General features: G+C 40.2%; 1 protein-coding gene across 6 annotated transcripts in view; it reads right to left on the reverse strand.

Annotated features, from left to right (window-relative positions):
- The window catches only part of KLHL32 (kelch like family member 32), a 256,551-nt gene that overhangs the window by 31,515 nt on the left and 209,373 nt on the right, over window positions 1-15,663 (reverse strand). For 4 of the 6 annotated variants that reach the window (XM_051855442.2, XM_008263237.4, XM_017345291.3 and 1 more), the window contains one exon: window positions 7,102-7,828. In XM_051855442.2, the coding sequence (XP_051711402.1) occupies window positions 7,102-7,828 (727 nt within the window). Of the gene's footprint in view, window positions 1-7,101; window positions 7,829-15,663 lie in introns of those variants that run through there. The other 2 variants (XM_051855445.2, XM_051855446.2) reach the window with 2 other exon arrangements.

Consider the following 15,663-nt stretch of genomic DNA (forward strand, 5'->3'; position numbering starts at 1 on the left):
TTTCTGTTTTAGAAACTAAGTGGTAGAACCACAAAAAGGAAGATATTGTGCGTCTCAATGCTGTGCCCTGAGAAATATGGGCACTTTGACAACTAAAGACAGTCACAGGACTGTGGATTCTAAACAAATCTCCAGGTAGCATTATTCTGTGAGTTATTTACTTCTAGTCATATGTCATTGCCAAGTTCTTGCAGAATTTAAACATCTATTGTTCAGGCTTTTGCTGTAGTGACAAACCTCGGCATCTCCATTACTTGTTGGGAAAAGCACAGTTTAAAAACTCAAGAGACACAGAATTCAAATTCTAACTTTGTGCCTATTAGCTGTGTGGGAGTCATTTACTCTCTTTAAACCTCATTTCCTGAGCAGCCACAGGTCAGTCAGATGAGCATGAGAGCTTTGTTTGTTTCAGGAAGATCTAGGTGATCTGATTCCTTTCTCTCCTTCAAATCATTGAGCTCTTTTAAAAGAACTGTAGAACCATTTCTGTCTGGCTTCTCTCTCAGTTCAATACTGTAGTAGGGGGACAGTAAAGTTGGGACAGCTGTAAGTAAGAGACAACATTAACTGTTGGGAAATGCTGGTTGCTAGAATCTAAAGCAACAAAGCCTTGATTTTTTGAAAAGATTATTTGAGAGACAGAGATAGACATACATAGAGACAGCACTCCCATCCCCTGGTTCACTCCCCAGGTGCCTGCAACAGTTGAGGCTGGGCCTGGGGCCAGAACCTGGAGCTGGAGACTCAATCTGGGTCTCTCAAGTGAGTGGCAGGAACCCAGTCATCACTATTGCCTCCCAGGGTATACATTATCAGGAAGCTGGAATCAGGAGCCAAAGAAGGAATTGAACCCAAGTACTCCAATGTAGGACATGGCTGTCCTAACCAATGTCTTAACTGCTAAGCCAAACACCCACACCATGATTTGATTCTTAATGGACATACCAATTCATTAGGAACTTTAAAAGGACACGTCAATTCACCAAACTCCAAATCTCTACCAGACAGGTTGGTGCCCTGACATGACAGCTGTCTCCAGGGACAGCAAGCCAGCACTATCTTACATACTCACTCCTGCAAAACACATTATTTTCCCTAAAGCAGACCTTCAGTTCTTTCGTCTCTCCTAACTGGGATCCCAGCTTTTTGGACTCCTTGAGCAGGATCCTCCGGGACATTCTCAGCCTATTAACCTCTATTATCAGTGAATGCAAAGACCAGTCTTCTCCAATTCTCTGCTGAGCACCACCAAAAATTAGGACAAATCTACCAACAAGATCACCACAGTTTTACAGTTTCCAATCTTAGAAGGGGCTCTAAATTTTTTTAAACATTTTTTTTAAATCCTGCTACTTGCCTATTTGCTTTCACAAAGTTTCCCCAAGATCACTCTTCTCAGGCCATCACACAATCCCTGTCTCACTTGAGTCCATCCACAAGGAACCTCCTCAGCTTCCTGCCCCTCACCCTTGAGCACACCTGGGTCCACACCCATTATTATCTCTTCTTTCCAGGCTTAGTGCTTGAGAGGCCTCTGTCTTCTCAAGTTCAAGATCTCTCTCTTCACTCCCTCCTGCCTATTCAGGGTATGTCAGCATTATAGTCCCAGGATGTATCCCACTATTGGTACCTAGGAGGTACAAGCAGGTTTTACCCCCCAAATGAAGGCCCTCCTTCCCTGCACCTTCAATTTTGCTCTCTTTTTTCTCCTTATCTACAAATTTGCCTCATTCACTTGCATCCTTAAAAAACAACCCTTCCTAGGGCTGGTGTTCTGGTGTGGCAAGTTAAGTGCTGTCTGCGATGCGGGCACCCAATATGAGCACTGGCTCAAGTGCCCCTGCTCCAGTTCCAGTGCAGCTCCCTGATGATGTGCCTGGGAAAGCAGTGGAGGACGGCCCAAGTGTTTGGGCCCCTACATCCATATGGGAGATCTGGAAGGGACTCCAGGCTGCTGGTTTCAGCCCTGCCAAACCCTGGCTGCTGCAGCCATTTGGGAAGTGAGACAACAGATAAAAGATCTCTCTCTCTCTCTCTCTGTCTCACCTCCCCCCATTCTGTCTTTCATATAAATAAATAATTTTTTTTTAAAAAAACCTTCCTTTAACCCTGTATTCTTCTTCTACTATTCTCTTTTCTCAGATAGCCTCTTCCTTCCTAATCTCTTTTTTTTCTTCTAAAACCAAAGTGCTGTTTATTAATTTACTAGGAAACACTGTGGCCAGCACATGGTCTGAAATACATGTGTTCCTAGAAACAGCACATTCTGGATGCAGGAGTAAACAAGAAGGAAGATATGGAAAGTCGTCTGATAAAGTCAGATTCCAGGAAGTTTAGAGCATACCCCGCTCATGGGTCTTAGGCTAACGCATCCTTTAATCCCGACTTCTTGCCAATGCAACCTGAGCTCACTTTCCAATCACTCCTTAAAGAACAACATGTTTCTAGTTTCCACCTTCTTTAGTGCCCTGAAGCTGCCTTCACTCACACTTTGCTGTTTGAAAAAAACAGTGCAACTATTTGGAGTTTGATGTCCCTGTGCTATTGGACTGCTCTAATTCACTCCATCCTTCTGTTTGGTTTTGGTTTCTGTGACACTCATCCTCCCCCGACCTGGCTGACACCCCATTTGCTGACGCCTTCCTTAGTTCCCTCTACCCTGCACCATCCCTGCCAGGTGTTTCCCAACCTAACACCATTGGCCTTTGTCCAGACGATCTATTCCCTTCAGTCTCCTCATGCTCTCGATCTCCTCCTCCTGCTATCTTACATCTTACATCTTACATCTGCTCTAAGAAACAGAATCTGAAGAGAGGGGATCTAGAGGAAAGTGAAGAAGTTACAGACAGTGAAGGACAGTGGATGAAAGGCGTATGAGCCTACGGAGAGGGCCGCTTGCCTGATGAGGTGAGGTCACTAAGCCTTCCTGTTAACTGTTCCCCTTCCACAGGCTCAACTCCTACAGTCAGACACAGATCAAATGGAAAGCTGTGTTTCTCCAACACTGTGTGTTTGCCAGATGGCAGGAGAATCATTGAGAAGACTGGACTGTGAAGTTTAAGTGTGAGGACAGAGAGAAGTTCGTGAAGAATTATAAAGTAGCCAACAGACATGAGGCCAAATAAGGCCGGAGGGGCAAACTTTTACAACCCCATACAGTAATTATTCCCTGTTTGTACTACTTCTGTACCTGGGAAACATTTCTATTATCTCACCATCACATGCTATGTTATCATTATGTCTAATGGTTTGTGGTAATTTACTCAGCTTTGCTGCTCCAGCAGTACTCAGAACAGGACTTACAGAGGTCAGAGACTTGGCTCAGCACCTCATGATTGCTACAATTATTTTTTGTGTGTGACCACTGTCTGGGATCTTGGTGTACCACAACATAGCCTTTGGCATACATGCTGTTAGCTCCCAATATTTTTATATGATTTTTGTATGATTTTCAAGATACAAGTAAAACTATCTGCACAGATAGAGTAAAGCTAAAGCCACAGCATTTAAAAAATTGTTAACAAAACTACATTGTTTTAATTTTAAGGAATATTAGAAAAGCCAAAATCCATTCAGTAAGGGTGAATACATTAAAATTATTTAAAATGGGGCAATGCAGTCTACATATAAATTTAATCAAGATGAAAATAAACATAGCTTCTGGGTAGTCACAAAATCTTTAATAGAAATGTTGTTTTATTAATGAGATGTTTGAGAAACTCTGACTGTCAGCTCCTAGAGGGCAGGAAGCATGCTTGCTGAATTAATCTTATTTATCTGTGACCCTCTGTAAGGATACAGCACTTACCAAGGCAATCAGGAGAGCACTAAATACTGCTTCTGAATAAATGCAATAATGTTTATCTTATTTTTATCATTTTAAAGCACTAATTTTGTGGTTAACTTCTCATTATCTTGTTGTCATTTGATAAAAATGAAAAGCTACAGCTCTGCAAGATGAACTCAGGATAATTTTCCCTCATATAAAACAATCTTTTTGTAGTTCACACACTATTCTTTACAGTGGAGTCTATATCTTTTAAAACACAGCTGCAGGATATTTAATGCTCATTTTACTTTGGTACTATATGGAACACTGGAGCACTGGACCACAATGTCAGCTGCCACGGGAGCCTGTGAAACTCGACTATATCTAACATCTTAAATGAAATACTAATTGGAATATCCACGTAGCCCAATTTTCTGATTTCCTGTCTGCTTGTAGTACTTTAAAATCTATGGATAGGTTTCAAGATGTCCTGACTCCAAAATGGACAGAAACAGGAGAAAGTGGTGAGCAGGGAGCGAGTACATGAGAGAAGTCCCAAAAGAAACATTCATTTTGTGTTCCACAGAACAGAACTAAGCCCCTGAAATCCACATACTGTCATGCATACACCTCCACCTCATGCAAACCGTGGGAAGTACCAGAAGGATGCCAATAACCCAACCCCCATCAATTACATTGAAAAAACTTGATTATTTGGTAAAGGATAAGAAATTGTCTCAAATATTTTCATCTGCACCAATCAACCAGGCTAACATTCCTAAATTAGTGATAAGCAGGGTGAAATATACCTGTCTTTTTTTTTTTAAGGGACCCATTAGCAAATCTAGCCACCCCTCCCTATTCATGGTTAGATTCACAATAGATTTATTATGAGTTGGGCCTGAGGAAAGAGGCGGATGACTGAAGGAATAGAAATGTCACTGGCAATTTCCTCTTCTTTCCAATTAATGGTATTGTACTGTACACAGGAAAGTGAGTTTCTCATCTCAAGTACACAGTAGGGAGAAACAAACCTGAGAAAATTGTGATTGTTTTCATTAAGTATGGTTAACACAGGCAGCATACATTAGTGCAGGGGAAGAACAAAGAAAATGCATTTCCTTTCACAGTAGGAGAAAAACAAAGTGGGAGAGCAGTAAAATCTGTACTAAGTTGATAGATTTAATCAAATGCAAAAGGAAACATAGAGACGATATTGAAAAGGGTATCAGTTTGATACCAGGATGATAGATCTAGCTCAGGCAAGATGAGCTTCTGTGCTTTCTTAAGGCCTCACTGAAGAAGGTATTAAGTAGTCATATCTTTAAGACTGTATAAGGGAAATTCCAACATTTTTTAAAATCTAGTTTTATAGCTAAAAACATAAGGAATATTTATTAAAATATTTATAAGAAATTCATACAAAATTTAAAAAGTGCAATGCAAAATTTAGGAATACAGTGCATTAACAATATATGAAACCAAATGAGTCAATGGAAAGAATGTAAACTGGGAGAAAACATAAATTGCACTGATTTCATAAATTCATCATGGCTTTGTTATCCAAGAAAGTACAGACCTGTCCCTCTATTAGCAGACTTGCTTGCACCTAGTTTGAATTTTTATCAGCAAAGCTGAGGCTATATTCCCAGTAGTTTTTTTTTTTAACTAATGAAATGCACATTTAAAGAAAAATGAAAGTGGGATTTTTATTTGAATATGCAGGGGCTTCAGGAAATTCATGGAAAATGCATATTATGTGAAAGTTATGCATGGATTTCAATTACTGTTAGCAACAAGATAAACTTATCTTTGAATTCCGCTTTCCATGAATTGTTTGGAGTATCCACGTGCATCTACATATAATAACATAATACACTTCTGTAACTTTTTTTGGTATATAGGGCCAGTAATCATTGTATCCACTTTATTTATCCCCTTCCTTAGTGTTAATCTTAAATTCACTCATTAGTCTATTGAGCACCTAAACCCTGACAGGGCTAGTTTTCTCCAATGAAAATCATGTAATTGTCAATAATTGAGGCCTTACCCAGAGAAGTTGAGGCTGTGACTATCTATTTATTGAATATAGCAGAGGGACAAACAGAGAGGGGTCACATGATTTAGTTTATATAAAAGAGAATTTTGTCAAAACAGGTGTTAAACTAGAGATGTAACAGTATCAAAGAAAACCTTTGTGGGTATCCTTAAAAGTGCAGATATCTTTAAAAGTCATTATTTGCTCTAAGAACACACATCGAAGTTACTCTTAATATTTAAGTTACTTGATTTTTCTATTCTTCTTTGTCCTTAGTGACACAGAAATTCAACAAATTTCAAGTGAGTTACAAAACAGGTATGCTACAATGGAGAAGATGGAACCTTCCTCCCTGATAGGCAAACCTTTCACAGGCAAGCACTCTGTCTCTTTCACAGTAACAGTATTGAAAACATAGGTTGGTAATGTGCTATTAATAATGCATGCCTCACAGACTCCTTCTGAACAGGCAGAAAGAAAAGGGTGTGAAGGGGTACGTGAGTGTGGATGAAACAAGGTTGGCAACGGGTGGGTAACTGCTGGGAGTGAGTTGTGAGTACATGAGGTTGATAACAACAGTCTCTCTACTATTTCCATAATAAAAAAAATTTTTTAAAAGACAAAAAAAAAAAAACCCTAAGATAAAGCACAAATTTTACTTTCCAAAAATCAGTTAGAATAAAAGCATAAATAGGAATGAATGATTAGGATGACATGAATTAACCATTTACAGATAATACACAAAGTTTGCTTTAGTAACTTAAATTCTTTCCCTCAGTTCACAATATAGCTATGACCTGGATATACACCCATTGTTATACCCAGCAAAATGGATTCACTGGACTTTTACTTCTCCTGACTTATCTTTAATGAAATCATTCCTAGACAGGCAGTTGAGGGTGAAAGAAAAAGCAAAGGACCTAGATAAATCAAGAACGACCAAGAACTGACAAACAATAGAAGGCTTGGTAGAAAAACAGGTGTGATGGATCACTAACGTCCATCTTGAATTTTCTCACCACTCATTATTCAGAAGGTCATAGAAAGGTCAATTACTTCCAATTACATTGTTCTCTATAGAGTAGGTGCTCAATAAATGAATGTTAATTAGCTAAAATAGCACCCTATGCTCAATTGTTCAATTACAAGTGGCCACACTACCAGTGCTGACTTTTAAATTTGTGCTACAATTAAAGCATGTCATCTTTATAAATATATATAATGTATGTATGTATGTGTGTGTGTATATAGATATATATATATCTCCCCAACATATGAGGGAGGCATGTTCTACCTGATATCCAAAGGAGACCATCAGCCACATATCCAGCATGACATGAGAGGGATCGGTCAAAGGACTGCACAAAAGTCCATTTGTTCTTCTTGGGGCAGTATCTCTCTACTGTAGGCAGAACCTGGCGCAGTTCATTTCTGCCTCCAACCGCATAGAGGTATTCATCCATGGCACCCAGCACAAAATGCTCCCGGCAGTTCTTCATGGGTGCTATCTCTGCCCAGGAATTACTGCGGGGGTCAAAGCGACAGGCAGTCCTCACAGCACATGTCCGGCCGCTGGCATGCTCAACTTCCCCTCCGGCTACAAACAGGAAGTCTCCCATGACTGCCACACAGTGGTGGCTTCTTCCCACAGGCATGGGAGCCAGTTCACTCCAGTTGGCAATAGCGGCGATGAGAGCATTCTCCTGATCTACAGGATTGAAGTACCGGAGCTCCTTGACTTTACACACCTCACGCTTTTTCCCACCGATGATATACAGGGTGTCGGACTGGAACCGCGGTTTGGTCCTGCGAGTCTGCCAGACAGGCTGTGCATAGATGCTCTGGTGGTATTCTAGGGCCTCGTTGACAAGAGCTGTGGCCGTCTCGCTTGCTTGGACGAGGGGGTGGGACAGGGCCACTGTATGGAGAGTATCCACATCCATGAGGCCAAAGCGGATGTACTGCAGGAGCTCATCCAGGTACTGGTAATGGCAGTTGTGTTCCAACCACCTCACAGCTAGCTGAAACAGAGGGAGGTGGAATGAGAGGAGAATACAAAGAAAAGAAAGAAAAAGCAACAGTAAGGGCGCCTAGCAGGTCACAATGAATTCTTTCTGTGACTTACTAATACACTTTCTGTTAGAAACAGTGTCGCACTGGAATATTCTGATATTCAGGTGAGGAACCTTTTTCTGTGTTAATAGAGACACAAGAGAATTCACGACATTGTTGTAAGAACAGTGTTAAGCAACACTGATGGGGGCTTAAGATATCACTAGGCATAAGTAATAACTGCTTTTCAAAGAATACAAATATTGTTGAAAAACAGTCTGTTCCCTGCGTTTTGTGCATAAGAAGCTTGGAACATCCTACCAACCAGGAAATGTCAGCAGTGACCAGTGCCATCACAGCTGAAGTAATGTATGTCAACCCATGCATCAAGGTGCTGTATCAATAGAAATCATGTAAGAAAATATGTGATCATCTGAGACCACAGGCTGTACTTGAGAGAAAATCAATATAACACTAGCAGAATGATTTAGGAAGAAAAAAGACTTTCCCTCCACCCTTTTTGCTAAGTATGACAGCCTAGAAGCAAGAGAAGAAGAAGGAAAAAAAAGCCTGCAATCTGTCCATTTTATTTTTTTTCTTTCCATTAGTTTGGACCTTGAAGACAGTTGTTATTTGTGCATGTAACAGACCAGCAATTTGTTAGAGCCATTTTCACAAAAATTGACTATCACGGGATTACCTTTGTATTATGGACATATAACAGGAATTCTTTATTTTCCCATCCAGATCTCTTTCAAGAAGAAGAGGAGTAAGAACTCTTGACTACAGGCAAAGAGAATTTCTTAAAACTAAAGTGGGTACATTAAATGATAAATAAATTAAATAATGCTTTTTAAAAATCAAAGTAATTCAGTTATAGACAAATTGAAGTAATTTCTTTAACATGTTTTAATATTTAAGTTTGGCAAATGTCCCCACATACCAGCATAAAGAAGTATATTCAATACATGGGAACTTCTAAAAGTTCATGGAAAGTGTAATTAAAAGACAATGTACATTTTCATGAGCTTTATGATGACTCCTTGTATGTCCAGTGAACATAGTTGATATAAATTATTCTTTTTTATAAAGCTTTTATTTAATAAATATAAATTTCATAGGTACAACTTTTGGAATATAGCAGTTCTTCCCCCCATACCTGCCCTCCTACCCCCAAACTGTCCCACCTCCTACCCCCTCTCTCATCCCATTCTTCATTAAGATTCATTTTTAATTATCTTTATATACAGAAGATCAACTCTATACTAAGATTTCAACAGTTTGCACCAACACAGACACACAAAGTATAAAGTACTGTTTGAAGACAAGTTTTACCGTTAATTCTCATAGTACAGCTCTAATTAAGGACAGAGTTCCTACATGCGGAGCAAGTACACAGTGATTTAACACTTGACAATAGTGGCCTTCATTGTGGCATAGCAGATAAAGCTGCCACCTGCAGTGTTGGCATCCAGTATGGGCGCCAGTTTATATTCTGGCTGCTCCACTTCCAACCCAGCTCTCTGCTATGGCCTGGGAAAGCAGTAGAAAATGGCCCAAGTCCTTAGGCCCCTGCACCCACATGGAAGACCTGGAAGAAGCTCCTGGCTCCTGGCTTTCGATTGGTGCAGCTCCAGCCATTGCAGCCAATTGGGAAGTGAACCAGCAAATGGAAGACCTCTCTCTCTCTCTCCCTCTCTCTCTCTCTCCTTCTCTCTCGGTGTAACTCTTTCAAATAAATAAATAAATATTTAAAAAAAGATTGACACTCTTATTTATGATGTCAGTGATCACTCGAGGTTCTTGTCATGAGCTACCAAGGCTAGGAAAGCCTTTTGAGCCACAAACTCCATCAGTATTTAGACAGGGCCATAAGCAAAGTGGAAGTTCTCTCCTCCCTTCAAAGAAAAGTACAATGAGGTTTTACCTCACCCCAATTAGAATGGCACTCATACAGAAATCAATAAACAATAAATGCTGATGAGGATGTGGGGGAAAGGTATCCTAATCCACTGTTGATGGGAACGTAAACTAGTAAAGCCATGTGGAAGATAGTACGGAGATACCTTAGAAAGCTGAAAATAGGCTGGCACCGCAGCTCACTAGGCTAATCCTCCACCTGCAGCACCGGCGCCCCGGGTTCTAGTCCCAGTTGGGGTGCCCGGATTCTGTCCCGGTTGCTCCTCTTCCAGTCCAGCTCTCTGCTGTGGCCCGGGAAGGCAGTGGAGGATGGCCCAAGTGCTTGGGCCCTGCACCCACATGGGAAACCAAGAGGAAGTGCCTGGCTCCTGGCTTCGGTGCAGCGTGCCAGCCATAACAGCCATTTTGGGGGTGAACCAATGGAAGGAAGACCTTTCTCTCTCTCTCTCTCTCTCTCTCTCTCTCTCTCTCTCTCTCTCAGTGTTTAACTCTCTGCCTGCCAAAAAAAAAGAAAAGTAAAGAAAGCTGAAAATAGACCTACCCTATGACCCAGCAATCCCACTCCTGGGAATTTACCCAAAGAAAATGATATCATCATATGAAAAGTTATCTGTACCCCCATGTTTATTGCAGCTCAGTTCACAACAGCTAAGATTTGGAATCAACCCAGGTATCCATCAACTCATGATTTGATATAGAAATTACTGTATTATATATAGTATGGAATACTACTCAGCCATAAAAAGAATGTAATCTTGTCTTTTGCAACAAAATGGATGCAACTGGAAACCATTATACTTAGTAAAATAAGCCAGCCCCAAAAATATAAATATCATGTGTTTTCCCTGATCTGAGGTAACTCATAGAGTATAAAAATGTAATGTATAGGAGTGAAATTGACATTTTGAGATTTGATGATTGTTTGTAGCCCTTGTCTCTGCTGTTGAGGAACAGTGTTTTTTCTTCTATTTGTTGAACTCTTTCTTTAGTGTAGAGTTAATCTTATGAGTATAAAGTAAATTAAAAGTAGATCACTGTAAAAATTGAGAGGAAGGAGAAGGAAGGATGGGAGCGTGGCAAGGAGGGAGGGTAAGCTGGGAAGTATCACTATATTCCTAAACCTGTATAAATGAAGTATATGAAATTTGTTTACCTTAAGTTAAAGAAAAAGAAGTTTCAAGGGACAAGATCTCAATAACTTCCTTGCAGGATAATTCAACAACTTAATAACTGATTTCCCATTCTTTGTCCACAAAGCTTTCAAAATCAGAAAAAAAATCATCTCATTCAAAATCACTTCTCATGTACCAGGTAAAATTTCCTGAACCCCAAACTTCAATTTTGCTCTTAATTTTACCACCTTACTGTTCTGCATCTTTACATGGACACTCTGGGAAACAGCTGGGGAGAAACATTAGGTAAATACCCAGGTCTCCACAGCCTCTTTTTGTTGCAGAGTGCTGCCCATTTAATTATTTTTCTCTCTCTTCATAAATCAGTTCTTCCTGTGCCATAATCAATCTTGCAGCCCATCTCCAAACATTCTCCAGCTCATCTTTATCTTTCTAGGAAACTATGTCACTAACTGTGCAAGGGGCACTAAAGTAACTAGGCTCTGCTCTCAAGGAAATCTCCAGCAAAACAGACTGTCACTGGAACAGTGACCACTGGGTTCTACTCTGGCTTTATGTCTACTATCACCGCATGTCACATGTCTCCTGCTATCCATGATCAATTTCCCCAGATACTATGTATTACAGAATATTCTGTGTACATACATTAGTTTGTATTTTCTGGGGGTAATTTTTATAGAATTTCTTTGCAACATTTCTCACAAATAATTTTCACATCTTTATAATTTACTAATATTTTCAGACCACACAAGTCATTCATACTTTGGATCACAGGTGAATATAAGTTACAAGGAACTATCCTGCCACCAACTTCAAACCTAACATGTATACAAGTTACCTGGGGTAATCAGATTCTGATTCAGTAGGTGGTGGTGGAATTACGATTCTGTATTGCTAATTAGCTTCTAGGTGTTGTATATGCTACTACTCTGTAGACCACACTTTTGTCGCTCCCCATCTTCGTGGAGGAACGACACAGGACCCTGCGCTGTTCTTTTGTCTGCTTGGCCCTCCCGGGTTTGCTGCTGGTTCTTCCCGGGTTGGCTACCGACCCTTCCACCTCCGTGGAAGGGCGGTTCCCCCTAGCCACTTTCCCCACTTCCGCGGGGGAGCGGCACACCGCCGGCCGGCTCTCTCGGGGGCTGCACAGGTGTTATTCGGATAGATGTTCCCCTTAGATGTTCCTGGTGCATGCTGTCTCTCTCCTCCTTTATAGTCCTCTTCCACCAATCCCAACTCTGCAACCTACACGCCGAGTACGCTGCTCTCCTCCAACCAGGAGCAGGTCCTGTTTATTGGTTGAACTGGAGGCAGCTGTGTAGAAGCTGTTTTTACTCCTCTCCCAGCACCATATTATGGGAGAGCAGATGCATAGAATAAGTCTTAATTCCAGTAACTTAGTCTAGTCCGAGTTGCTCTCAGTTGCTCCCCACAACTTTACGTAGAAAGATTTGGTGTTTTGGCATAGTAGGTTCAGCCATCAACTGTGACATTGTCATTCATATAGGCACCAGTTCTAGTCCTGGCTGCTCCACTTCCAAGCCAGCTCACTGCTAAAGCACCTGGGAAGACAGTCAAAGATGGTCTGGGTACTTGGGCCCCACCCAACCATGTAGAAAAGCAGATGGAGTTTCGGCCTCCTGGCTTCAGCTTGGCCCAGGCACAGCCGTTGCAGCCATCTGGGGGGTAAACCAGGGGATAGAAGATTGATTTCTTTCTCTCCATCTGTCTGCCCCTCTGCCTTTCAAATAAATAAATCTTTCAGGCATAATTTGAAGTACTTCAATATTATGGGTAAGAGAGCATGTTTTGACACCCTTAGTTCTGCAGGGTCTATAAATCAAGGACTGATTCTTATAAACACTCTGCACTTTTGCCTTTATAATGATAAAAATACATATAAAAGTGTTAATATGCTCCATTTTTACTTTCATAAAAATATAAAGAAAAAAAACACTAAATCCATGGATAATTCTCATGTATCCAAATGATGAAAGGAATGGCAAAGAAAATTCAAAAAAAGTGGGCCACTTCCAAATCACTTCTATGCTGTGAACCTCACCAGTGCACTATTCAAGCCATGCTGAATTAAGGGCAATGTGATGCAGGAAGTCCTGCAGCCCATTTTAGGGGCTTAATGACTGTCATGGTAGAAGGGTGATCCATCAGTGGGCATCACACAATCCAAAGACCACAGCTAGCTTTGCAGCATGTTTTGTGTTTCAGCTTAAGAGAGTTTATGACAGGAACTATTTGGTTTTTAAAATAATGATACTACATTGAGAGAGCATAATTCATGGGATGATAAAATCGTATCTTGTTTATTCTGACATACTGATATCCCCATCACCCTAAAATCTAGCATTTAATCAGAAAGAGAATGAGAAAAATAACTAACGGCTTGTCTCCCACTTTTTTGGAGACAAAGCCAGCAATAGTGGAAAAGAGATTACCAATTCAGCTGGGGGAATGGCCCGCAACCAAGAGTGCTTAGGAAACAGGCCATCAGGCAAGATGTCTCCTATTTGATTTGAAACACAATGGACCATCATCTCCAAGAACAACAAGTGACCTCCCAAGCACTCTGCCTGACCCAATGTATCTGATGCAATGGAGAATTGTTCCCTCCTAAAACGAACATTTGCCACAGGTTAATATAACTTCAACTTATCCCATTCTCTATCTCTGATAAAAAACAGTCCTTGGCACATAGTTGGCTACAAAGATCTGTTGAATAAATCGAAAATCCTTTACAGAACTTTGTAGGCTATTTCTCTTAAACAAGCAAACAATATCAAGATCTTTATTTCTTTATATATTTATTTATTTATCTATCACAGGCTTTAGTTTTCTATTTTATTATCTCATTTTTTATGGCTTTCCAATAAGACCTTTCTAAGCTCTCAAAGCTCCACACTGCAGCATGCAGTGTACTAAACTTAGATATATAAGCCCTTATTTTCTTCCCTTATATGCTTGAATGCTGGCTACCTGTATTTGAAATTCTTGGCAATACAATGAACATCATAGTCTTTTAAGCCTTCAAATAAATCATATGAGTTTATACAAGGAGAAACTTTACAGTCTACTTGGTTCAAGCAGAATATATATATATATATATATATATATATATATATAATCCTAAATATAATAATATGTAATTCTAAATTCTACAAAAATTGCTCTGGTTCAATTAAATTATTCAGTTTATTCTCAGGTATTTCAGAACTACATCAATTGAATGACCAAATATATTCCTAACATTATCAAGTCCTTGAGTTTGATCTAAATTCCTTTACTGTTCATGTCAAACACACTCAGAATCTGTTGTTTGAAATCTAGAATTCCTAATCCTTTTAAATAAGTATGTGTTTTGATGTCTAAATCTACTCATGTATATCCATGTATGTGTGTACTCTATAATATGATTCCAAGCATAAGAAATCTCACAAATTTCTTGAAAATTATTACTTATGAAGTCTTCCCAAATCTAAAAACACTAATCAGTGTACTCTTCCATCAAAATGTCTTTTTTTTTAAAGATTTATTTATTTATTTGAAAGTCAGAGTTACACAGAGAGAGAGGAGAAGCAGGGAGAGAGAGAAAGAATTCTTCCATCTGATGGTTCACTCCCCAATTGGCTGCAACAGCCAGAACTGTGCCAATCTGAAGCCAGGAGCCAGGAGCTTCTTCCAGGTCTCCTACGCGGGTGCAGGGGCCCAAGATCTTGGGTCATCTTCTACTGCTTTCTCAGGCCATAGCAGAGAGCTGGACTGGAAGTGGAGCAGCCGGGTCTTGAACCGGCTCGCATATGAGATGCTGGCGCTTCAGGCCAGGGCGTTAACCCGCTATGCCACAGTGCTGGCCCCCAAAATGTCTTTGTTTTGCAAATACATATACACAAGTTCCCTTCAAAAGCAGGTTCTTATCGCATGAGTTGATCAAATATTTTTAAGTGACATCAACAAGAGACAAAATCTTTATGACATTGTCTAAAGTAACTATTTCTTTGGCTTGTCCCATAGATATTGTTTCTCTGTGAAAAGGATGTTCTTATCATAGAAGTCATCAGCCACAGCTGAATAAGCAATGACTGCTATTTTTGTTCTTTGCCTTATTCTACCACTTTGGCCAGCAGAAGCTATTGTTACTTTCCTATGGAAAACTTGGCTGTAGACAGCTTTGCTGAAAGTGCAAACTGAGCCCTCCTTTTGGCAGAGGCCCATGCTGTGATGGCACAGTGTCTACACCCTTACCAATCTTGCCATCCCATTGAGATCAGCCAGGGTACCAGACTCCCCTCAGTGACTGAAAGACAGCATAAATTCTGCAGTTCTGCAAATTCAGAAAGGGACAAAGGGCGGGCCGAGGGGTAAATCACCAGAAAGTGACATTCCTGAACATCAACAGAAAAGCTGGGAATGTTAGAGTGTTTGGACAACACAGAGTAGGAAATCAGGGATGCTGCTTTTAATAGAACGAATGACTTGTGTGGGCAGAAGTTCCCCTTTCTAAACAGACGACCAGCCATGCTCTCTGTCTTCTATTCCATGCCCTCAATGGGAAGTTCAGGGATTATTATTTATTAGAGGAAAGTACGTATCTAGGGAACATTTTATAATGCCTTGAGTTCTAGTAAACATAAAACTTTATCATGACATTCTTTTAATATTACATAAAGTTTCTTTAGATTAAAAATGTGAAAGTTGGCCTAATGCAGGTGTTGAAATTTGCTATGCTGTGTTACACA

The sequence above is a fragment of the Oryctolagus cuniculus genome, chromosome 5, assembly GCF_964237555.1.
Source record: "Oryctolagus cuniculus chromosome 5, mOryCun1.1, whole genome shotgun sequence".
NCBI classification, from domain to species: domain Eukaryota; kingdom Metazoa; phylum Chordata; class Mammalia; order Lagomorpha; family Leporidae; genus Oryctolagus; species Oryctolagus cuniculus.